The sequence below is a fragment of the Chlorocebus sabaeus genome, chromosome 10, assembly GCF_047675955.1.
Source record: "Chlorocebus sabaeus isolate Y175 chromosome 10, mChlSab1.0.hap1, whole genome shotgun sequence".
Classification (NCBI taxonomy): Eukaryota; Metazoa; Chordata; class Mammalia; order Primates; family Cercopithecidae; genus Chlorocebus; species Chlorocebus sabaeus.
In genome coordinates, this window is record NC_132913.1 from 56,084,693 (window position 1) to 56,109,238 (window position 24,546).

General features: G+C 42.9%; 1 protein-coding gene and 2 long non-coding RNA genes across 5 annotated transcripts in view; 2 read left to right on the forward strand and 1 right to left on the reverse strand.

The window, feature by feature from the left end:
- Positions 1 to 370: 370 nt before the first annotated feature.
- On the reverse strand, positions 371 to 11,150 carry LOC119625349 (uncharacterized). The gene is made up of 2 exons (XR_005241533.2): positions 10,837 to 11,150; positions 371 to 538 (listed from the first exon to the last, which is right to left on the reverse strand). It is a non-coding gene; the product is annotated as an uncharacterized lncRNA (long non-coding RNA).
- On the forward strand, positions 9,716 to 23,190 carry LOC119625350 (uncharacterized). Its single transcript, XR_005241534.2, has 3 exons — positions 9,716 to 10,404; positions 11,183 to 11,370; positions 22,891 to 23,190. It is a non-coding gene; the product is annotated as an uncharacterized lncRNA (long non-coding RNA).
- Positions 23,191 to 23,999: 809 nt separating this feature from the next.
- The window catches only part of NOSTRIN (nitric oxide synthase trafficking), a 63,601-nt gene continuing 63,054 nt past the window's right edge, over positions 24,000 to 24,546 (forward strand). The window contains exon 1 of one of the 3 annotated variants that reach the window (XM_007965263.3): positions 24,000 to 24,509. In XM_007965263.3, coding sequence (XP_007963454.3) covers positions 24,483 to 24,509 — 27 coding nt within the window. In that variant the 5' untranslated portion in view covers positions 24,000 to 24,482. The remainder of the gene's footprint in view (positions 24,510 to 24,546) is intronic. The other 2 variants (XM_007965262.3, XM_007965261.3) reach the window with 2 other exon arrangements.

The following is a 24,546-nucleotide window of genomic DNA, read 5'->3' on the forward strand; positions in this document are numbered from 1 at the left end:
GCTCTTCTGCTCTAAGGTTAGGTCATCTAGGACTCAAAAGCCATAAAAATAGCACTAAAATTCAACCAGACACCCTACCACTATCAGAAGTATTACAAAAAATAAAGCAGATACCCTATTAAAATCTTATAAACATTATAACCACCCCAACAATAGAGTAACTCATGCTGATTTCAAGCATGAGTTATTTTAATAAGTTAAACCACCAACATTCCTCTGAGACACAAAAATACAGACTATGAAAAATAGTCTGATTTTTCATATTTGGAATTCATGAATTCTTCAGTTCTATAAACATAGCATAATCTAATGCTATAAGCATCTGTCTTAGTCTGTTTTCTGCTGCTGTAACAGAATACCACACACTGGGTAATGTATAAAGAATAGAAGTTTATTGGGCTCATGGTTCTGGAGGCTGGGAAGTTCAAGAGAATGGTGCTGGAAACTGGTGAAGGTCATTGCATGGTGGAAGGTGCCACATGGGAAAGCAAGTGTGCTAGACAGAGGAAACCAGGCCAAACTCATCCTCTCATCACTCCTGAAATAAAAGCATTAATTCATGCATCAGGACAAGGTCCTACTTAATACTTGAGTTTTGCAGAGAACATTCAAACTATAGCAGTATCTCCCCCAAGTAGCCAAAATGCAACTCATCTTTTCTCTAGGCCCCATTGCTTACTACTGGGGCTGCCATATTCAACCTAAGCATCTGTTATTCCTGCCTAATTCTGTTTCCACCAGCCGTGCACTTGCTTCAGTGAGAACAGTGGCAACAATGCTAACAACATTGAGAGATGATAGGACAACAAAGGAGGAGAGCTGTGTACCAAGATCGGCTGGGACACTGGGTGGTCCCTCAGAACCAATCAGCACGGTAACTGGATCCTGGGACCCACACCCTTGATTATTCCCAAAGTGCTAGAGCACGAAGAAACAAAAGTTATATTATTCCTAGACATTAACATTTAAAAATTTTTAATTAAAAAAAAATTTTAAGGACAGAGTTTCTCTCAGTTGCCCAGGCTGGAGTGCAGTGTTGCAATCATAGCTTACTACAGCCACAAACTCCTGGGCTCAAGCATTTCCCCACACCTCAGCCTCCCAAGTCGCTGGGACTACAGGCACACACCACCAAATCCAGTTAATTTTTTAAATTTTTCATAGTAGTGAAGTCTTGCTATGTTGCCCAGGCTGATCTCAAACTCCTGACCTCAAGCAATCCTCTCACCTTGGCCTCAATGTGCTGGGATTACAGGCATGAGCTATTGCACCCAGCCTGAAATTTAAAAATTATATATAGCCTGCCTTAGCCAAGGTCCAGGCGGGAAACAGAGTCACTGTGAGATGGTTAAGTTGAAGAAACGTTAACAAAGGGATGACTTTACAGAGGCATGGGCTGGATTACAACATCAAACAAAGGAGAATGAGGCATCCAGAGGCTAGCAAGTATGGGAAGCCTTTACCACTCCTGGGTTGTAACCAGAGGCCAGTGAGAGGGGCTAGGGTGGAAAAGAGGCGACTCTTTGCGGGCTATAAACCTGGGTGGAAAGAAAATACCCCAATGTCTCTGTCATCCTGCCTTGTACCACCCGTTGGCTGGACTCAGCAAAAAGTACCACCCACTGGCTGGACTCATCAGAAAGCTGACAGTGTGGAGCCCGGGGAAAATAGACTACAGGGTTCAGCCTCGCAGCAGACAATAGATGTGGGAGAGCAAACAAAATAAGCAGCATAAAGCCAGTATTCCTAGAGCCTCCCATGGAGTCTGGCATGTAATAGGGCACAAGAAATATTTGCCGAAGAAACAAAAGAACCCAGTTACAAGAGAACTAGTAAGAGTTGTTAGCAATTAATGTTCCATCTGTTAGGAAACAAGCAGGAGACACCACTTTGTCTCTAACTCTTTCTGAACTCGGGGTTTCCCTGTGTGGGTTCTCTCTTCCAAAGTGTGTGAACCATTTGCATTTCCACCAGCAATCAACAGAGTTCCCCTACATGCTTGCCAACATTTGGTGGTGTCAGTGTTCTGGAATTTGGCCACTGTGTGACATTTGTAGTGGTAGCCCATTGATGTTTTAATTTGCATTTCCCTGATGATATATGATGTGCAGCTCCTTGTTTATTTGTTTTTTCCTTCTCTTTATTGTAAGTTCCATAGAAGCAGGAACCATACCTGTCAATTTTGCAGTGAACCTAAAACTGCTCTAAGATAATAAAGTCTATTTTTTAAAAAGAAACAAGGAATATTGGTTTGCTAGGGCTGCCGTTACAAAATACCACAGACTGGGTGGCTCAGAACCATAAGAAAATAAATTCAGTAACAGAGTGTATTTTCTCACAGTTCTAGAGGCTAGAAGTCCAAGATCAAGGTGCCATCAGGACTGATTTCTCCTGAGGTCTCTCTTCCTGGTTTATGGATGGCTCCTTCTCACTGTGTCTTCACGTGATCTTTCCTCTGCGTATGTCTGTATCCTAATCTCCTCTTCTTCTAAGGAATCCAGTCATACTGGATTGGGGCCTACCCATATGACCTCATTTTACCTTAATCACCTCTTTAAAAAGCACTGCATCCAAATATTGTCACCTCCTGAGGCAATAGAGGTTAAGGTTTCAAAAAGAATTTGGAGGAAGACACAATTCAGCCCTTAAAGCAATTTCACATAGTGACAAAGTGATATGGCACAGCTGAGCTCCCCGCTAAACCCCCCCACCCTTAAGCCTGGAACCTCAGCCCTAAGTGAAAACAGCTGGCCCCACTTTTTGCCCCAATTTCCGGCCCCCGCCCCCCCGCCTGCCACGCCCTTATCCTGTGCCCATAAAAGGACTCAGCTGGCAGAGCAACACAAGTGGCTGAGCGTTGGGGATACAAGCTGCTGAGTGTCAGGGATACAGGTGGCTGAGTGGTAAGCAGAGAAGCAGCAACCAAGTGTTGGAGACTACAGACAGATGCGGCTAACTTCAGACAGTGCCGCTTCAAGGAAAGATCACCTTTCTGTACCATCCCCTTTCCAATTCCCCATCCCACTGAGAGCCACTTTTATAGCCGGATGAGATCCTCCACATACACCACCCTTCAATCCATTTATGTGACCTGATTCTTCCTGGATGCCAGACAAGAACCAGGGTACTGAGGGGACAGGGGCTTGGATGCCACCTCAGGGCCCACACAGAGCCTACTTTTGCTAGAGAGGAGCAACCAGCTAATTCCACCGTTCAGCAGGCTGAGTGAAACAAGCCACTCCAGTTCCTGCCCAAAAAGGGGGTCAATGTCAAGGGAACAATCCCATCTCAAAAGGACAAAGTAATGAAGAAATAAGGTGATTGCATGGTGATTGCCAGGGCTCTTCAGATTGGGTGGTTAAAGGTACCTTTTGGACAGGTAATCTGAGCTAAAACCTTACTCACAGGAGCAGCCAGTGGGGGGATCTTGTGTAGGAGCAATGCAGGCAGAGGCAGTGGGAACCTGCAAGACAAAGGCTGCAAGGTGGGAGTATGCTTCTAAATTCAAGGAATAACAAGAAGGCCAGTGTGAATGAAGCATAATGAACAAAAGGAAAGCTCAGGGCATGAGACTGAAAAGTTAGCAAGGGACAGATCATACAGGGCCCATATCCTATCCCCGTGGTAAAGAGGGCAAGTTTTAGGCTAAGAGTAGTGGGAAATACTTCAGGGATTTGAGAAGGGAGTAGCATAATCTTATTGGTTGTCATCTTTAATAAGAGAAAGAACATGAGCTAAGCAATGGAACAAATACAAATTTGTATTTATAACTGGAAAAAGCCTTCTCAAACTCCTAGTGTGTCCGTAGTGTTTGCATTGCATGACAAGGCAGGAAGATGGGCACATGGCCATGAGAGGATATAAAGGATTATATATTACTGAAGATTTAACCCTCAAGCAACAAAGTCAAAGTCCTGATGGAGAGTGAGAGGTGGAAGGTTTTGCCATAAGTATGCTGAGATCTGGGACAGGAAATGCCTCCAGGTCACTTCAAGGAAAGCAACTTGAAAAAAATATGAGAAATTGGCAATCATCAGCCAGAGGATTGATCCTTAGGTAGGAAGGATCCTTAGGTAGGAAGGCAAACTTCCTGACTAAAGGCAGTTCTTTTCCATTGTTTCGTTACCACCTTTCTGTGTGTAGTTCAAAGGCACCTACTGGACTGTGAATTGATGGATGAGAGCGATTTCCAAAGCACCTCTCTGGAGGAGGAGAGAAGCCAAAAGTGACAATATTTGCTGTTTGTAGATTTCACAACTGCTAGTTGCATATGAATGAACCTACCTAGTTTAGCATCACACCACCACCCAGGGAGGTTACACAGAGAAGAGAATCAACCTTGTTTTCCTACTGTGTGTCAGGCATAATGCTGGGCGCAATACTACCTCAGTCAAGCCACTTATCCCCTCAAAGGTAGATAAATTTTATTCTCATTATTCATGATAGTTATGTTCTAAAAAGTCACTGCAAGCACTGAATTAGCCAGTACTGAATCATTACTCCTAGGATAAATACAGGGTTAGTTTTCCGGGACCTTCTGGTCACATTTCATCAACTGATTAATACATAACCTTGCTTTATGTGTATTTGTTTAAAGACTTCCTATTTAATCTGTATTTTTGGTTAATTACCATTGACTCACCGTCAACTGCACTATAACTCATTTCTGAATGAAGCTTATCAACACATGCATTTTTGTAACTGCCCAATGGGTTCTCCTTGCCGGCTGCCCGGATAGAGCTGATTTGTCAAGATAAAGGAATTTAATTCTGTGTGACTTTAATTCACGCAAAGCTGGCTGATTAGAAGACTGGAGTATTATCATGCAAATCAGTCTCCCTGAAAATTAGGAGGCTAGGGTTTTTTCAAGGATGCAATCATAGAGGTATGGAAAATGGTCCTTGTGAGCGCTCAGTTCACTTCTGGATAGGGCCACCACCTGGGTGGGGCCACAGGGAGGTCCAGGTGGAGACACTGGTCATCAGAAATGCAAAAACCTGAAAAGGCATCACAAAAGGCCAATCAGACATCACAAAAGGCCAATCTTAGGTTCTGCAAGACAGATGTTATCTGCAAGAGTAATTGGGGAAGTTGCAAATCTTGTAACCTCCAGAATAATGGTTGATAATCCTTTATGTCTACACCTTAGCAGAATTTAGGCTCCTGTCATCCTCCTAAGCTGGTGATCTTTCATTAGCTTTACAAAGGGTGGTTTAGTTTTGGGGAATGGCTATTGTTTAAACTATAAACTAAATGTCTCCCAAGGTTAGCTTGTCCCAAGCCCAGGGAATGATTAAGGGCAGTTTGGAGGTTAAAGGCAAGATGAGGGTTAGTTAGATCAGACTTCTTTCACTGTTAAAATTTTCTTGCTGTTATTTTGCAAAGGTGGTTTTCATTTTCCCCATAAGGCATATCACAGCTTTCTTACACTTAAGCTCCCTAGACAGCACTTTAGCACTACACTTGGGGGCCATTTTAAACAGCAAAATCACCAACAAAAAGCACAAAGATGCAAAAGTTGTGTCACTAGACAAACTACAAAAAGGATGTTTGTTTACAGCATGAGTTGAAAGAAGAAGGCAGAGTGGTGCCTTGTTCAGCCCCAGCTTAGAATATGTGCATCAAGTGACTCAAAATTTTCACCACAGATGACTATAAAAGATGCATGTATTCATCAGGGTTCTCCAGAGAAGCAGAACTGTTACAGTAGGTAGCTAGTCAGGCATAAGCAGGGCAGAAGAGGGCCACCCACGAACCAGGAATGTCAGGTGACTATCAGGTAATTGTCAGGTGGTTGTTACACTATTTCTCTAGAATAATAATTTGTCAAAGTGGTGTTAAGGAAAGGCAGTCTCCCAATAGATAGAAAAAATCTGAAACTAGTTATCAGCAGCTCCCTGATAAGATCTCAGGAGTTGGGAGAGTGGGCTCAGGCATGCTTATTAAGAGACAAAATGGTGAAGTTTAACTGTTATATGACCTTCTAGGAGCATTCAACTGGTAAGGGAGGAAGGCCCCAAGTAAGCATGCATACAACTCCAATAAACACACTGAGTCAGCCCCTCCCAAGTGCTAGCAGGCACTACGCATGCAGACATTCCACTGCAAGGGAAGAATCGGGAGAAGGGATGCAAGACCTGGGTAGTATGCCAACATACAAAACCTCAAGTCAAAGGTCAAACCAGGCACTTGATCTCTCAAGTTGCCCACTTGGCCATCTTCCAAGTAACTTTACTTCCTTTCATTCTTGCACTAAAACTTTTAAATAAACTTCACTCCTGCTCTAAAACACTTGCCTTGGTCTTTCACTCTGCCTTATGCCTCCGCAGTTAACTTCTTTCTTTTGAGGATGCAAGAATTGACGTTGCCTCAGGCCTGTACAGATTTGCCGACAGTAACAGAACCAATAAAACATATGTGTGTGTGTGTGTGTGTGTGTGTGTGTGTGTGTGTGTGTGTGTGTGTACAGAGAGAGGGAGAGAAAGGGAGGGAAGGAGGGAAAGATTTATTATGCGGAATTGGTTCACACCAAGATGATGGAGCCTGAGAAGTCCCAAGATCTTCGGTCACAAGTTGTAGACCCAGGAGAGTTGACAGTACAGTTCCAGTCTAAGTCCAAAGACCTGAGAAGTAGGAGAGCTGTTGGTGTAAGTTCCAGTCCCAGTTGGTTCTAGGGGCAGGAGAAGACCAATGTCCCAGCTCAAAGACAGTCAAGCAGAGAGAGACCAAATTCTTCCTTTCTCAGAGTTTTTGTTCAGTTCAAGCCTTTAGGAATTAAATGAGGCCCTCTCACACCGGGAAGGACAATCTACTTTACTCAGCCTATAGATTCAAATGTTAATCTCATTCAAAGACACCTTCACAGATACACCAAGAATATAGCTTAACTAAATATCTAAGCATCCTGTAGCCCAGTTAAATTGACACAGAAAATTAACCATCACATGCTTTGAGTATTGATTTTTGGTTTGCAAATAAATTTTAGAGGGCAGGTGAATTCACAAATATGGAATCCAGCAATCATAAGGATCAAGTGTATCATCATTCATCAGTGGTGTGATGGAGGCAGCTCATACCAGCTTGTACAGGCTGATTGTTATATTTTCTGAAATTTTGCAAGCTGATCATTAAACAGCCATTTAAAAAAATTGTATAAACTTACAAATTAAAATTATATTTTAAAATATAGGTAATAAGGCCAGGCATAGTGGCTCTCACCTGTAATCCCAGCACTTTGGGAGGTTGAGGCAGGAGGATTGCTTGAGCCCAGGGGTTGGAGACCAGCCTGTACAATATGGTGAAACCCTGTCTCTACCAAAAAAACAAAAAAAAAAAACAAAAAACAAAAATCAGCAGTCATGGTGGCACATACCTGTAGTCCTAGTTACTTGAGAAGCTGAGGTGGGAGGATTGCTTGAGCCTGGGAATTCAAGACTGTAGTGAGGTGTGATCACACCACTGCACTCCAGCTTGGGCACAGAGCAAGACCCTGCCTCAAAAAAATACATATTTACAGGTAATAAATACCCAAAAACATCACTTTTAATGATTTACCTATCTTCAACTATCATCTATGCTCTTGAGGTTATTTACATCTATTGTATTTGTATGAAGGATATGAATACAAATTTGTGTTTGTATTTGTGTGTGCTGTTGTGCATTTCTTCACAAATCTCTGTTCAGTGCAGCAAAAGCTGCAAATTAGGGCTTGCTTTCTTGTTTATTCATTCATTTATGATGAGCCAGTTAAACACTCCCCAGCACAGTAAAGATTTGACCCTAGACCTGAGTGATTCCAAAACTTATGCGTACTCTTTCTGGTTCATTACACAGATTCCATTTTTTCATTTCCATTCCAAATGTTTGCATTTGTTTCTGAAGATGTGGGCTGCCAAGATTTTTACTGCATTTCGAATTCTCCATTGGCTTTTTTTCTTATCTACCTCTGTTAATTTTTCTTACAGATCTAATTTTTCCTCCTGTAGTTTTCATCTGTATCTTCCCTCTTTTTGGAATCATATTGTTTAGTCCTTTCAACAGTATCAGAAGCTTTTCTTGGGAAAGACCCCCAATAAATCAAATACATCAATAACTGAACTCAATTTTTCAAGTTCACTCTATCAGTCTAATTCACTAAGGGGACATCTTCCTCAATCTAACCCTGGGAACTTGCAAGGTCAAACCTAACCCAGAACACCGGTTCACAAAGAACCAGGGGAAGCAGTTCAGTCATTCAAGACATTGCAGACTGAAGAATGGAAGGGATCCGCATAGTAAAGTTGTTTTTTAGGGATCTGGCTTTTAAGAATGGGCTGAAAGACTCATAGGGAAATAGTCCTAGGGGTGGGTAGTAGGTAAGGGATGAAATGCTACAAAGTGAGTTTATATCCTGTAACTTGAATTATAGGAAATAAAAGAGCAGTTACCAGCCCTCCTCTTTCTGAGTCATAGCTATTAATTTGATTAATCAGGATTGAACTCTTGGCTCTAGCCTAAGTTCCTGACCCAGAGTGCTAGTTACTGTCTGGCAAGCCATCAAGCAAGACTATGTTAGATTTCAGACTAATTGGAGCCATGTCACCAAAGATGAGTTCAAAAGGATCCCTAGAGTTCTTAAGAGCAATGCGTATTGTTTTTCTCTTAGCTGAGGGTACTAGATGGTACACAGAACAGAGCCCTGACATACCACACTTCTAGTGCTGCCATTTCTTAGTTGTATCACTTACAAGTCATTTCTGAGGAGTTATAAAATAGTTTGCACTATGGTAACCAGTAGTTTACACTATGCTACATGTACCAAATTGTTTACCCACAGAACCAGAATGCTAATGAAAGCAGTAAAATGCACATCAAAATCAAGTCAATAAATATATTGAGCACCAATCATTTGAGACATTATGTTAGGCTTTGTGAGGAGTATAAGGAAGTCAGGGGCAAAGCTGCTGCATTGAAGGGGGTCTCAATACAGTTAGGGAGGCAGGCCACAGGCAGAAGTTATTAGCTCTGAAGAAATAATTGTTCTATGTGTAGATCAAACTTAATGATCAAGGCAAAAACTTTTTTTTTTTTTAGACAGAGTCTCACTCTACTGCCCAGGCTGGAGTACAGTGGCACAGTGTCTCAGCTCACTGCAACCTCTGCCTCCCAGATTCAAGTGATTCTCGTGCCTCAGCCTCCCAAGTAGCTGGAATTACAGGTGCACGCCACCACACCTGGCTAATTTTTTTTTTTATTTTTAGTAGAGATGGGGTTTCACCATATTGGCCAGGCTGGTCTTGAACTCCTGACCTCAAGTGATCCACCTGCCTCAGCCTCCCAAAGTGCTAGGATTACAGGCATAAGCCACTGCCCCTGGCCAGCAAAAGACTTTTAAAAATAAAAATAAAATCTATAGATAGAAGACATCGGTATCATCGTTATATCAAATATGTTGTGAGAATAGTAATTGCCAGAAAAGTTCAGAGGAGAGAGAGGTTGTGTTATAGTAGGCAGACATCAGCAGGCCAGGAGAGGGCTGCCCGCCCAATCCGGAACATCAGACGACCATCAAGTGATGGTCAGGTGGTTGTTACACTGTTACAGTCATTATTTCTCTAAAACAATTAGTCACAGCCAGCACCAGGGAAAGCAGTCTCCCGACAGATAGAAAAAACCTGAAACTGGTTATCAGCAGCTTCCCAATAAGATCTCAGGAGTTAGGTAAGTGGGCTCAAGCATGCGCACTATGAGGCAAAATGGGGGAGTTTAACTGGTATATGACTTTCCTCTAGGAACGTTATACTGGTAAAGGAAGAACGTCTCAAGTGAGCATGCGTATAACTCCCGTAAACACATTGCGCAGGCAGCCCTCCCCAAGCACTGGTAGGGCACTGGGCATGCAGACAGCCCACCAGAAGGGAAGAATCAGGGGAAAAGGGATGCAAGACCCCAGAGGTATGCCAATGTATAAAACCCTAAGTCAAAGGTCAAGCCAGGCACTTGATCTCTCAAGTTGCCCGCTTGGCCCTCTTCGAAGTGTACTTTACTTCATTTTGTTCTTGGCCTAAAACCTTTTAGTAAACTTTCACTCTTGCTCTAAAACTTGCCTTAGTCTCTCTGCCTTATTTTTCCTCGGTCAAATTCTTCCCTGCCCCCGCTCCAGGGTGGCTGGCACTACCGGTGCCCGCCATCACACCTGGCTAATTTTTTGTATTTTTAGTAGAGACAGGGTTTCACCATGTTGGCCAGGCTGATGTCAAATGCCTGACCTCAAGTGATCCGCCTGCCTTGACCTTCCAAAGTGCTGGGATTACAGGCATAAGCCACCGCACCCAGCCCCAACTTCTTTCTTCTGAGGAGCTAAGAATTGAGGTTGCTGCAGACCCATAAGGATTCGCTGCTGGTAACAGCTGCTTCTGGGATCAGGTAAGAAAACGTTTCAAGGAGAAAGCTAGGAAGAATGGATAGGATTTGAATGAGTCAAGTGGAAAGAGGAAAGGCATTTAAGACAAAGGATATAGCATGAAGCAGTGAGGCAGCCTGCATCCCACTCCCTACCACCTGTTCTTCCCCTTAGTGGCCTGACCTTGGCCTTCCAGTGCATCCTCATCCCTCCCCATCGGCACTGTCTATCTCAGAATGTGCCATGCCTGTGACAGCTCCGGGACGCTGGCCATGCTGCTTACACTGCCACGGAGACCTTTTTCCTCTTCTTCTTCATGTAGCTAACTCTTACTTGGCCTTGAAGACTAATTTATATTAGAAGTTAGTCTTCCCAGAAAGCCTTCGTCTTTGGGAATTTGGTGCTCTTCCTTGAGAAGAAAAGGTACAACCATTTAACTCCGTCAGAACACTTACCACAGGGCCTTCCCCACTGGACTCACTGGAAACGTCTTGAGGGCAAAGGCCTTGCCTTTGATAGCTGATCCATATCAGCCACCGTGTCCACTACACAGTAGGTGCCCGTTATCAGCCACTGTGTCCACTACACAGCAGGTGCCCAATAAATTCTTGTAGAGTGAATATATATTTACAGAAAGAGGAGCTGTGAGAAAATGCCTCAGTTTTGGAAAGGAAAAATGGGTTGATTTTTACATTTTGAATTTAAGCTGATGAGAGTCCTTTCATGTGGAAATGTCTAACAAAAATTGGAAATAGAAGACTGACACTGGAGGCTGTTATGATTTTCATTTGTTTTTTTCAGATAAACTGAAGCACAAGAAGGTAAAAACCTTGTCCTTGGTCTTACAACCAGAAAGTGGTGATGCAAAGAACTTAGTCCAAGCTTTGATCTTTTCTGCACTGCCTGCCAAAGCAGAACCTTGAGAAATACCCATGTTTGAGGGATGAGAGGAAGAAGATAAATCAGCAAAGAAAATAGTGATAAGAAAGGTAAGTGATAAGAAAAAAATGATGTAAATGATGTAAATAATAAAGATGACAGCCAGGGTTGGTGGCTTACACCTATAATTTAAGCACATTGGGAGGCCAAGGCAGGAGAATTGCTTGAGCCCAGGAGTTCAAGGCTGCAGTGAGCTATGATGGTGCCGCTGCACTCCAGCCTGAGTGACAGAGTGAGCTCCTACCTCAAAAAGAAAAAAAAAAATGATGATAATGATGAGTTTCTCTTCTTCCTTTTTCTTTTTCTGTTCCTTTCCCTTCTCTTCCTGAACTATTCAGTCCCAAAACCTCAAATAGGACAGAGCAGAGCAGTATCTCTGCCAGGTGAGGGAATCACTGTGGCCCAGAGTGGAATGTTGGGGGCCAAACTGGGCATGGAGGTGTCTGCCCAGGAGGACAGTGCAGCTGGCAGAATCATAGTCCAAGATGGGGGTGAAGAGGAATCCACACAAGGTGGGAGTGAGGAGTTGGAGGAGGAAGCACGAAGAATCAAAGCCCAAGCAGGATGGTGAGGCCATCCCTGCAGAGGGGCAGCCTGGCATGAGAAGCCAGAGCATGAAAAGCCAGAGTGGAAGCAGTGGGAGATGGGTTACATTGGGGAGGATTGATCAAAGATGTAAATATATTAACAATAAGGGGAACCAGTTTCTCACTGCTGGAAAAGGGAACTGTAAATATGGAGGAGGAGAAAACCGAATGAACTTAGTAGTATTGGATTAAAATTGTAGGTATCCATGTATGGTTTTTAATAGGTAGATATCAAAATGAACAGAGATGTAAGCATATGTCTGCATTTACATGTGAGTATGTGTGTGTATACCCACACACAGATTAGATATAGATAGATAGATAGATAGATAGATAGATAGGTAGATAGATAGATGATAGATATTTCATAACTGTCCACCTCAGGGCCTAGAGTCAATGCCTCCTCAATAGCTCCTCCTTAGCACACCTAGTGACCCAGGTCTTGGTTTCTAAATCCATCCTAAATCCATTCTCCACGAAAAGGAACCAGGGCTCCTTGAAGTAGCTGAACCCAGACCTGGGCAGGGAAATCTAAGACTGGGTGTGGAACATTGTTGGGCCAGAAAGCAAAGAAGTACGTAAAGAATGATGGGAAAATGTTATGAGGACATAGAACCAACTAAAATCTAGAATATTTTGTGCCTCAAAATTAATAAGCTGGTGTATTAGTTTGTTCTCACACTACTAAGGAAGACATACCCAGGACTGGGTAGTGTATAAAGGAAAGAGGTTTAACAGACTCACAGTTCCACATGGATGGGGAGGCCTCATAACCATGGCAGAAGGCGAAAGGCAGATCTTACATGACTGCAGTCAAGAGGGCTTGTATAGGGGAACTCCCCTTCATAAAACCATCAGATCTCATGAGACTTATTCACTGTCATGAGAACAGCACAAGAAGCACCTGCCCCCATGACTCAATTACCTCCCACCGAGTCCCTCCCACAACATGTGGGGATTATTACAATTCAAGGTGAGATTTGAGTGGGGACAGAGATCCAAACCATATCAGCTGGAGTGTGCCTCCTATTGATTAAAGAAGTCACGAGCCCAGCCCAGATTCAAAAAGAGGGATGAAGTGGAGGTACAGTTAATTGGGAGGCTACTAGTCTAACAGACTATCACAACCAATGCCATGGAAAACCAAATATATTAGGAAAAGTAGAAGTTGCTAGTAACTTTGGGAAGCTGAAGCTGCTTAAAGTAGCTGGTACAAACTGAAAGTCAGACCAAGAAACAAAGGGCCTTCAAGAAGCTTTCTGAACCATTTCTGCCAACTCTGAGCAGATTTTCTGAACCAGCACTGGGGAAAACTGGTCTCATAAAAGAGCTTATGAGAGCAGAGCCACCTCATTGGGATACCCACAGGCCGTGGGAAACGTGACACTTGCTTAATGCCGCTGGTTTTTAGTCAGGCCACAGTGAGAAGGAACAGTCCTAACAGGCCCCCAGCCAGATTGAGTTAGCTCATTTTTGGTTTAGTCAAGCAGTAAAATTTGCTAATGTTCTACTTTAAGTGCCTTCTCCAAAGACATCCCTCTTTGCCTCATGTGTTGAACCATCATTCAGTGAGTATATTTCATTGAAAATATGATTGATTGTCTTTTGTAGCAATAATAAAATGCTACAGCAACTTTGCCATAAAAGTAATAATCGTAATAAATTATAATGCATTGAATAAAATGGGAAACTATGAGTTCATATGATATAAATTAATATGTAATAAACTGAAAATGTGATGAGGAGCAAAGTGTTTGCTTAGTTTTAAGGTACGTCGCCACAAAATATTTACTCACTTCAAAGGTTAAAATAGTGACTCTACAGCAAAGCAGCCTGGCAGACACCTTCGTAATCAGGTGAACACCATCATTAATGGGGCAAATGAAATGAGTCACGTGAATGAATGCAATAAGATCACAGCATCACTTCTGTGATATTCCTGCCAAAGATACGAAACCTGAATCTGATCATGAGCAAACATCAGATAAGCCCAAATTGAAGGATGTTACACAAAATAATTAACTGGTCATCTTCAAGTCTGTCAATGGCAGGAAAGCCAAGGAAGGGCTAAGAACTGTTCCAGAGTGGAGACTAAAGAAACATAGTGCCTGAATGCCAGGCACGATACTGAACTAGATCCTGTTGCTATGGGAAACTTAGGCAGGACAATTGGTGGAACTGAGGGTTAGATAGTAGTGATGAATCCATTTCAATTTCCTGCTTTTGATGGTTGTATTGTGGTTTTGTTGTAGAACATCCTTGTTTGAAGGAAATGCACACTAAAATATTAGAATATGATGGAGCATTAGATCGGCAACTTATTCAGGAAAAAAGGAAAAAAAAATCCTTGTAGTGAACTTGCAATTTGTTTGTAACTTTGAGAGTATTTTTAACCAATATATTTGTTTTCAAAATCTTAATGTCCTAAGTAAAATTTTCAGATCTCTAGATGCAAAATGTTTATTTTTTAAAATAAGGATGCTATCTGTGACTTTCAAGAGTCGTAAAGTAATACAAGTGCCTCATGTTATCAAAGGAAAAATTTAGTGAAATAAAAAATGCATTAAGTAAAACTTCTTGAGAATTCTAAATTGTTTGGTGAGTAGTCATGTGAGTTTTATAAATTTTTGAATTAGGATAGTTATATTTTTTAGTGTTTTGTATGTATAATATAAAATTATCTTTATTTTATTTTCTTTTTTGAGACGTAGTCTCCACTCTGTCACCCAGGCTGGAGTGCAGTGGCGCGATCTTGGCTCACTGCAACTTCTGCCTCCCAGGTTCAAGTAATTCTCCTGCTTCAGCCTCCTGAGTAGCTGGGACTACAGGTGCTTACCACCACACCCAGCTAATTTTTTGTTTGTTTGTTTTGTTTAGTTTTTTGTATTTTTAGTTGAGACAGGGTTTTTGCCATGTTGCTCAAGCTAGTCTGAACTCCTGACCTCAGGTGATCCACCTGCCTCAGCCTCCCGAAGTGCTGGGATTATAGTCAGGAGTCAGCATACCTGGCCATAAAATTATCTTTAACATCTTTATTCTGCAAAAAATAAAGTGATCCTGATGACAGTAATAATAGTAAATGTTTATTGAACAGTCGTTATGTATACTTTGCTATGAAATATATGGTATTACTGCCATTTACATAACAGGAAACTGAAACTCAAAGGGGCTAAGAAATTTCTCCCAAAGTTAGCATACTCATTTGTAGTGTAGCTAGCTTTTGAATTCTCCACACTCCAAAGCCTATATCATTAACTCCTGTTCTTTAGTTCCTCCCATGGAGGCCATACAGAAGGGAATTTTGAGGAAGATACCAGAAGCTTGGGCTTCGTTCTAGATTCCTCCCACTCCCTCATTACTTACCCTTAAACCAGTCTATCACCAAGTCTTGCTGGTTCCATTTTAAAACTCTACCACTGCCTCCTGGGTTAGTTAAGGCCTCACTATTTTTCTCCTGGTTCCTGGCAACAGTCTCCTCACTCTTCCTAATCCTTATCTCAGTTCGCTTTAGAGTTTCTACACTACCATCAGAATGAACAGCCTAAACCTAAAATCTAAATATTGGCCAGGCACTGTGGCTCACACCTGTAATCCCAGAACTTTGAAAGACTGAGGTGGGTGGATTGCTTGAGCCCAGGAGCTTGGAAACCAGCCTGGGCAATATGGTGAAACCTCATCTCTACAAAAAATAAAAAATAAATTAGCTGGGCCTGGTGGCACACACGTTTAGCTCTAACTACTTGGGAAGCTGAGGCGGGAAGATTGCTTGAGTTTGGGAGGCAGAGGTTGCAGTGAGCCAAGATCGTGTCACTGCACTCCAGCCTAAGTGACAGAGTGAGACCCTGTCTAGGCCGGGCGCGGTGGCTCAAGCCTGTAATCCCAGCACCTTGGGAGGCCGAGACGGGCGGATCACGAGGTCAGGAGTTCGAGACCATCCTGGCTAACACGGTGAAACCCCGTCTCTACTAAAAAATACAAAAAACTAGCCGGGCGAGGTGGCGGGCGCCTGTAGTCCCAGCTACTCAGGAGGCTGAGGCAGGAGAATGGCGTAAAAACCCGGCGTAAAAAAAAATTGGCGTAAAAATGGCGTAAAAAAAATTAAAGAACTCGTGTTTTTCAGTAGAACCATTTCAGAAGAGTTGGGAGAGGAGTTGACTTAGAGGTTAAATAATTTGAGTGAGAAGACAACAGGGGATGAATTTTTTTTTTTTTTTTTTTTTTTTTGAGACGGAGTCTTGCTGTGTCACCCAGGCTGGCGTGCAGTGGCCGGATCTCGGCTCACTGCAAGCTCCGCCTCCCGGGTTTTTACGCCATTCTCCTGCCTCAGCCTCCCGAGTAGCCGGGCCTACAGGCGCCCGCCACCTCGCCCGGCTAGTTTTTTTCTATTTTTTTAGTAGAGACGGAGTTTCACCATGTTAACCAGGATGGTCTCGATCTCCTGACCTCGTGATCCGCCTGTCTCGGCCTCCCAAGGTGCTGGGATTACAGGCTTGAGCCACCGCGCCCGGCCTAAGGGGATGATTTTTAACAAGCACTCAGAGGGCTGTCTGACTGAACCTAAGTTTGAGTGGATAGGGTGCCCTCAGTCTCAGGGCTGTACAATGGCTTTAAAAAATTAATATACACTTTTTAAAAAATTCATATGGAATCTCACCATGTTGCCTAGGCTGGTCTCAAACTCCTGGGCTCAAGGGATCCTCCTGCCTCAGCCTCCTATGTAGTTGGGATTGCAGGTGTGCCACAGCATCTGGCTCGTAGTAAATAGTTTTGAAAAGGTAATGCAAGCACAGCATATAAAATTTCAAAAGTGCAAAAGGAAGTCCAGTAAAGAGTAAAGCTCTACCACTTCCCACGCCCATCCTCTAGCCTCTCAGTTGCTGCCACAGGAAAAGATCACAATAAATAACCATTTGGCATGCTTTTGTTTCTTCCCTAAGACTCCATCTCCATAACTTGGCAATGATTTATAGGAAATCACTATAAATCCATTACTTATAAAGTGTAGAGGGGACCAAGATGGAAAATGTGAATAAGTCCCACTGTTGGCACTTTATTTACATATGCAAAAATGCCCAACTCATAATGTGCCTTGGAGACTAAAACAACTCTATACTGGATATTCCAGTGTACATTTAAATTGAGATTTGTAAGACTGATCATAGATGAGCTTAGAAAAAAATGTAAGTAATGAGACATAAATATTAACACAGGTGATTAAATGAAGATATAATGTAATTTGGGCAAATCTGCATTTGTAAAATGTCCTTGTTCTCATGCTTTCTTTTGGAAGCTAAAGCCATAGATCACAGCTATAGGATGACTTGACTGTTAATTAGTTGTCCATTAGTCTTCATTTCCTAGGGCTTATTGTGGAAAAGTAAATTTATACTAATTTGTTTTATGCAAATTAATCTATTTGGTTTCATCTTCTTTCTCCATTAACACCTGGAGTTTTAAAATTAATATATATGACACTTGGACATGCATAATAAAAATTAAACCCTAGCACACTGAATATAAGACTGGTTTGCATGTATATAGTAAGTTAATTATGACCGTTTGGGCTCAGATTTAAAAATTAAGTAATTTCAATGAGGTGTTAAGAGGCAAAAAGCTTATTTTGTGTAATTTTTACAACCACAATGTAATTAGTACAAGCAGAGCATAAAAGTTACCTTAGATGCTACAAATTAGGCTGGCTATTAACAATAACAGCATCAGTGTTTACCCCCACTGCTTCTGCCACCGTTTAACGTACTCATTAGTGCTTCTAAATTGGATAGTTTTCTTTTTTCCATCTGAGGCTTTGGGCAAAGCTCAAAACCCTTAAAAACTTTTTAAAAAAATATGTGCATTAAGGCAAGTCTTCAGAAATGTATCTTTTAGCTTTGGAGAGATATGAAAATCAGGGAAACTTATCACTGCAATGATCCCAGACTGAAAATAAGAGTGACTTAATCAGAATGAAATTGCTTCTACACTTCCCTCTGAGGGTGATTGGTGGAAGTGATGTCAGGTATGGTAAACACTGACCATGGTGCGCATGTGCATGCTGTGGCAACAGGGAAAGCTGCTGCTCCTCTGTCAGCTCCAACAGGTCAAGGACTAGGCGTCATCCAGGACTCAGAACCGGGAGCTGGCCTTGGGAAGACATGTTAATGTGTATCAAGACGTGTCACCTATGTCATAACTAGTCCTACAAAGAAAGCACTCTTGAAGATATGGCCTGCTGACAGCTAGCTGCTCCCACCTGACCCCTTAACCCCTGGACCCCAGCAGCCTGGCTAAGTACTCCTGCCCACTGGGCCTTTAATACCAGCAGGCCAGCTGCCCCAATCTTACTGTGAATATGGCAAAAATTCTCTTAGATGTTCTTGGCAAACTTGTCCGACCCCTGCCCATTTTAGACTCCAGCTCTTCCAAACTTATTCTTAACATTAGGGAACTCTTCGGTTTTATTCTCAATCCCAAGACTCTCCTTACCTCATCTGTTTATATCTTTTAACCAACAAACCTCCAAGAAAATTCTCTAAGTGGCCCCTTGGGATTCTTGCCGAGTCCTACTTTGTTTCCTGCTTGTCAAGGCCATTTTAATCAGTGTCAGAGCCTCCCAAGTGCATTGGAACCATTTCCCATTTTAGAGTTCCTGCCCAGAAGGTCACACTTATCTTCTGTCTCAGTGTTTTGAACTCTGCTTCCTGATAGCTGAGGATATGGGCCTACCCGTAAACAATATCCCCTGCCTTGCCAAAAAAGAGAAACTTGCTAATGGAGTCACTCTCTCGGTATTTAATTCAAAGGAAAGCAATTATTTATTGAACATTTACTTTGTTCCAAATACTTGGCTATGAGGAGCTCATTGAGTACTGTGGGAGGCAGACCATTAAACTCATACTTTTCTTTTTTTTTTCTTTTTTTTGAGGCAAGGTCCCTCTCTGTCACCCAGGCTGGATGGAGTGTGGTGACATGAACACGGCTCACTGCAGCCTCAGTTTCCCTGGGCTCGGGTGATCCTCCCACCTCAGCCTCCTGAATAGCTGGGACTACAGGTACACACCACCATGCCTGGCTAGTTTTTTTACTTTTTATTTTTGGTAGAGATGGGGATTTGCCATGTTGCCCAGGCTGGTCTCGACCTCCTGGCCTCAAGCTACACTTCTGCTATGGCCTCCCAAAGTGTTGAGATAACAGGCATGAGCCACTGCACCCAGCCTAAACGAATACTTTCAACACAATAAGATAAATGAAGTAAAAGAGGTGTGTGCAATGGATGCAGTAGTATAAAGGCAAGAGTTCACTCTCTCTGGAGAAAACAACACAAGCTAGACTTTGGAGATAAGTAAAAATCAACTGGGTCAATATAAAACTAGAAGGACTTCCCACTGGAAGGCTCAGCATAAGCAAAATCCTAGAGATACGAAAATAACAAGGCACGCTGTCATCATCTCAACTATCAGTTCTTTTTTAAAAATTAAAGTTAGCATAAGTGTTATCCTTTAAATTTGTGTGTGTGTGTGTGTGTTGCTGGGTGCGGTGGCTCACTTCTGCAATCCCAGCACTTTGGGAGGCCAAGAGAGATGGATCGCTGGAGCTCAGGAGTTTGAGACAAGCTTGGGTAACATGGTGAGACCTCGTCTCTACCTTGTGCCTCTGTTGCCCTGTGGGTATTATAAGGATCAAAATAATACATATCTACCTCAAATGATAACTGTGATGATTAAATAAGTTAATAAGTCATCCCTCAGTGTACATGGGGTATTGGTTTCAGGATACCCCGTCATACCAAAATCCAAAGATATTCAAGTCCCTTATATAAAATAGTGTCACATTTGCACATAACCTACACACATCCTCCCATGTACTTTAAATCATCTCTAGGTAACTCATAACACCTAATGCTATGTAAATGTTATATAAGTAGTCATAAATACTTATTTGTATTTTTATTGTTACTTTAAAAATGATTATTTTCAATCCACAAATGCAGAGCCCAGGGATATGGAGGGCCAATTGTATTTGTAAAACACTTAGAATGGCGCCTGACATGTGGTAAGTCCTTTAAATGTGAGCTTATATTACCATAAAGTATTTAACTAGGTCTCAATTGATGATGTTTATGCCGTTGCCAGTTCTTTGCATGTTTTGGCTACGAAAGAAATTTCCAAGGCAAGTTTTGAATTGCCATTAGCTCCTATTACATTTGGGCTCCTTTTTCTTACTAGCTTACCAACACCCAGTATTTGTTTGTGAATACTTAATACATGTGTACTATTGTTGTTAACTCCCCTTAGAGGCAGCACAAAATGTGAAAGTTGGAGTCCAGCAGAGCAGCTTCCAGGCCAGACTCTGGAAGGGAATCCATTGCAGGTTTTCTTTCTGCAGAGAGGCCCCACCAGGAAGGCACATGCTGAGCGGAGACTGAGAAAGAAAGCAGGAAGATTAGGACAGGAGAGGTCAGACAGTAAATCTAACTGGAGTCTAGGCTGGAAAGCAGCCAGAGTATGAGTGCAGGTCAGAAATGTAGGACCAGAGACAAATCTGAGAACAGAGAACTCAAAAGAATTCTTTGCACATTAAAATTTTCAGAAAGTGTGAATGGTATACCTTCTTGGAAGAGATGCTTCGATCGATTGATCGATAGATAGACAGAGATAGATAGAGAGAGAGAGATAAATAGATGGATAGACAGAGATAGATAGACAGACATAGATAGACCTAGATAGATAGATAGATAGATAGATAGATAGATAGATAGATAGATAGATAGATAGATAGGAGATAGTTCTTGAGAAAAGAAAAATGGCTTAGAGCAGTCTGAGCTATATGAGGTATGCCAAATTCATCAGGCCCAGAGAGGGGAGCATGGGGCTCCAGTCTTGCTCTGCCTCCTTGAACCCATGCCTGGAAGCAATCATTTAAAGGCATTTTGTTCCTGACTAGCCGCCTCATCTACTATCTTTATGTTCCTGGAATTTGTGATACACAGAACGGTGTATAGCCAATCAATAGCTTACGTTATTTTCATGGAAATTCTTGGCAAACAACTCAGGAACTTCTTCCTCTTCTTTTCCTTTAAAAACCTACTTGTACCTGCTGCTAACCAGAGCACATACTAAGGGCAACTTCAAACTATGCTCTTGGGTTGCAGTCCTCAAGCTTGGCCCAAGTAAGTGCTCTACTTATATTAAGTTGGCCTCAGTTGTTTTTTCCTTTAGGTTCACATTCTCATCAAACTGTAGGAACAAATGAGGTTGTTAATATTAATTCCAAAACTACAAGGTTCTTTGCTCCTCTTACTCACATAGGAACTCAGTCTTCTCCTCCCAAAGTCCCCTTGGGCCATTTTTCGGGACTGGAAGAATTCTCACATGCCCGGGCACAAATGTGCTCACTGTGGCCTGCTCTATCTTCCTTATCAAGATGCCTCACCTACCTGAGCCTCAGTGGCTGCAGACACCTTAGCAGGTTCTCCCCGCTGCTGCGCCCTCCCAACCCATACCCAGCAGAGGTGCTTTTTGCTATGCTCCTTAGCAGAGTATGTTTAGGGTGGAATGTGAGGTCAGAGGAGAGAACAGCCCTTATCCGTCTAGAGTCTTTTATGATTTAGGTCCTCTTATTTCTCTTCCTAACCTGAGTCTGCTGAGGTTCAAAACATGTCACCCCAGGCTGGGTTGGGGAGAGGGAGAGGAAGATACATAACCAGCTACCTGCTCCTTGTCCTTGATGCTTTATCTCTAGTCACTCAAGAACAAATATTAACCAGTCATTGTGGTAAATGGAATGGAAAACTAACTCCAATTGTCTGCCCCTCTCTGTCTCTAACCCTTTACAATGGGACACTGAGCTCCTCCTATTAAGAAGTAGAAGCTCTCCTTGCCCCTTTAATCTGGGCTGGGCCATGACTGGCTTTGATCAGCTGGATGTGGCTGAAATGATGGGATGCCCATTTTAAGCTGTACCTCCAGAGGCCTTGAGCTGTTCCACTCACTCTTGTGGCTCCTCTGCCATACCCTGAGAAGAGCCTGGTTAGACTACCAGCTGATGAAGTATGGCCTCAACCAACAGCTAGCCCCCAGCCATCCCCCGGCCCAGAAAAGCCCAGATGCATGGCTCTGCCAAGCCCTGTGTAGATGACCTGCTTTTACATGAGTGAGGTCAGGGGACACCTGAAGATCCACCCAGCTAAACTATAGATTTTTGAACCAAGTAAAGTCTGTGTCATCTGAAGCCGCTGGGTTTTCTGTTTGTTACACAGTATTATTGTGACAAAGGATAAATGATACCAACCTATTTCTGACCTGCAAAATCAAGGCTTTTTGCACATTCAAACACTCCTCTGAGAAGCTCAACAAATAGCCAAATTCTAATTCTCAGTCTGGATTCAGCCAGGATCCCCTGCTGCACTTACAACAGCCCTGCAGCAGACGGGAGCAAGATGGAAGGATTTTAATTCAGCAGATGTCCAGGAGGTCTGAGGGAAAGCTAGTCAGCCCACTGGGAATGGCACACATGAAGAGTTTGGGGATAGGATTGCCCTACCAATCTATAATTCATATACAAAGATCACAGTAGGCTTTGTGTGACAGCATTTCTTGTGGAAACTGGCAAGGGAGGCCAATTTCCCCAGTTTGGACTCAGCTGGGACTGAAATGAAACAAAGAGCAGCAAGAAAAATGGGGCAGGAATCACAGAGAAGACATTGAGCTACCCCAAGTCCTGGAACTGTGGCTCTGGACAAGTTTATCTAAAATCTCTGAGGGCAGAGAAGCCCCCGCAAGTGGGCATTTGAGTCACATATTATTAACCTCAGTCTATATCTTGTCTCTAAATTTCTTTAAAAAAAATAGAGATGGGGTCTTGCTATGTTGACAAGGCTGGTCTCGAACTCCTGGCCAAAAGCAATCTTCCCGTCTCAGCCTCCCAGAGTGCTGAGATTACAGGTGTGTGCCACTGTGCCTGACTTAAATTTCTTTTATTATACAGAGTTGCCTTGTCTAATTCCAGCCCTGAGATAGCTACCCAAGATTGTTGTAACCTCCAGTGATCAAGTTCTTTGGATAAGCAAAGAGGGAGGACATTAAGTGTGTGGAAAAGACCCCTCCTCTCCCCTCTTGTTGCAAGGCAAGTTCTTTTCCTTAATTGTCCTGACTCTTCTATGTTGTTTCTAGAAGCTTTTTTCTTTTTCTTTCTTCTTTTTTTTTAGAAACAGAGTCTCACTCTGTTGCCCAGCTTTGACCCCCTAGACCCAAGCAATTCTCTGCCTCAACCTCTTGAGTAGCTGGGACTACAGCACATACCACTACACCCTAATTAGAAAAGAAAAAATTGTAGAGATAGGAGTCTTTTGCTATTTTGCCCAGGCTGCTCTCAAACTCCTGGCCTCAAGTGACCTTGTAGACTCCACCTCCCAAAGTGCTTGGATTATAGGCATGAGCCACTGCAACTCGCTTATTTCTAGGGACATTGAATGGAGCCTGCACACCAGGGCAGATGAATGGAGGCTGAGCCAGCCAGGCAGGTGAAAACTGAATGCTTCTAAACTCTGAAATGTTCCACTGGACTGTGTTGATGGAGCTCCTTTCAAACTGGGGCCTGCCCTTGCCTGCCAGTCAAACAGAACCGCCCACAGCCTAGCAAATGGCTGTCATACGTCAATAGCCCATTCATTGGAAATCTAATGATTAGCAACTGGGACCACAGGTGCAGAGAAAGCAACAGAACTCAAGCTGTGGTTGAGTTCTTATTCTGTCTATCCTTTTGAGTGATGAAAAATGAGGCCAAATCTAGGCAATTTTTTTTCTTTACATTGAAAGCTTAGCCTCTTGATCCTGTTGGGGCTGGAGGGAGAGTGGAGTTAGGCTCGGAGAAGTGGTTAGTGTACACTTTACTCCTGATAGCTGTTTCTGAACATTCTATAGTTATAGTTCTACAGGAGTAGGTTCCTAGTTGTTTGGTATCTGGCCCTGTGGGATTTTAGGGGGTGGGGGAATATGGGCTTGGTATTTGAGAGCTGGATAAAGGAGGTGGGTGGGGCAGTTGGGCTCTAGATTTGTTGGTTTGCATATTAAAGGCATGCTCACAAGCCAGTTGTTTGCTCTCTCTAGGAATTAGCTAACCCTCAGACAGGCAGTCTCTCTCCAAGTCCACGAGGTCCCAAAAAGTCAAAGCATCATACAATATAGAAAATAACAAGCATGATTAATACTACAGGCTGAGAGGATATGTGTTCCTGCACTGTCAGACCGAGCGCTAGAATTATTGGAGACACATTGCAGCTTCTGTGCCTTATCTCAATGTTACGCTGTTCAGGACTCAGGATCCTGCCCTCTGAGGGTTTAGAGAAGTCATTCTCACTGTCTCACCCTGGCTCTCTTGATCCAGAGCAGTTCTTTACTTTCTCAGGAAACAAACGGGATGAAAGTCCAGAGCTGGGACTTCCTCCTTGGTGTGTTTGACAAGGACTGACGTACTCTAGGCCCTTTGAATCCCGGAAGTCCAGTACACACCCAACCTTGATTACAGTGTCTAGAATGCTGGAGCGTAGGTGAAAGGACAAAAGCCAGACACATTTCGACATGAGGGATCCACTGACAGATTGTCCGGTGAGTAGCTCGGTGTGGGTTGTGTGCCTGCGTGTGA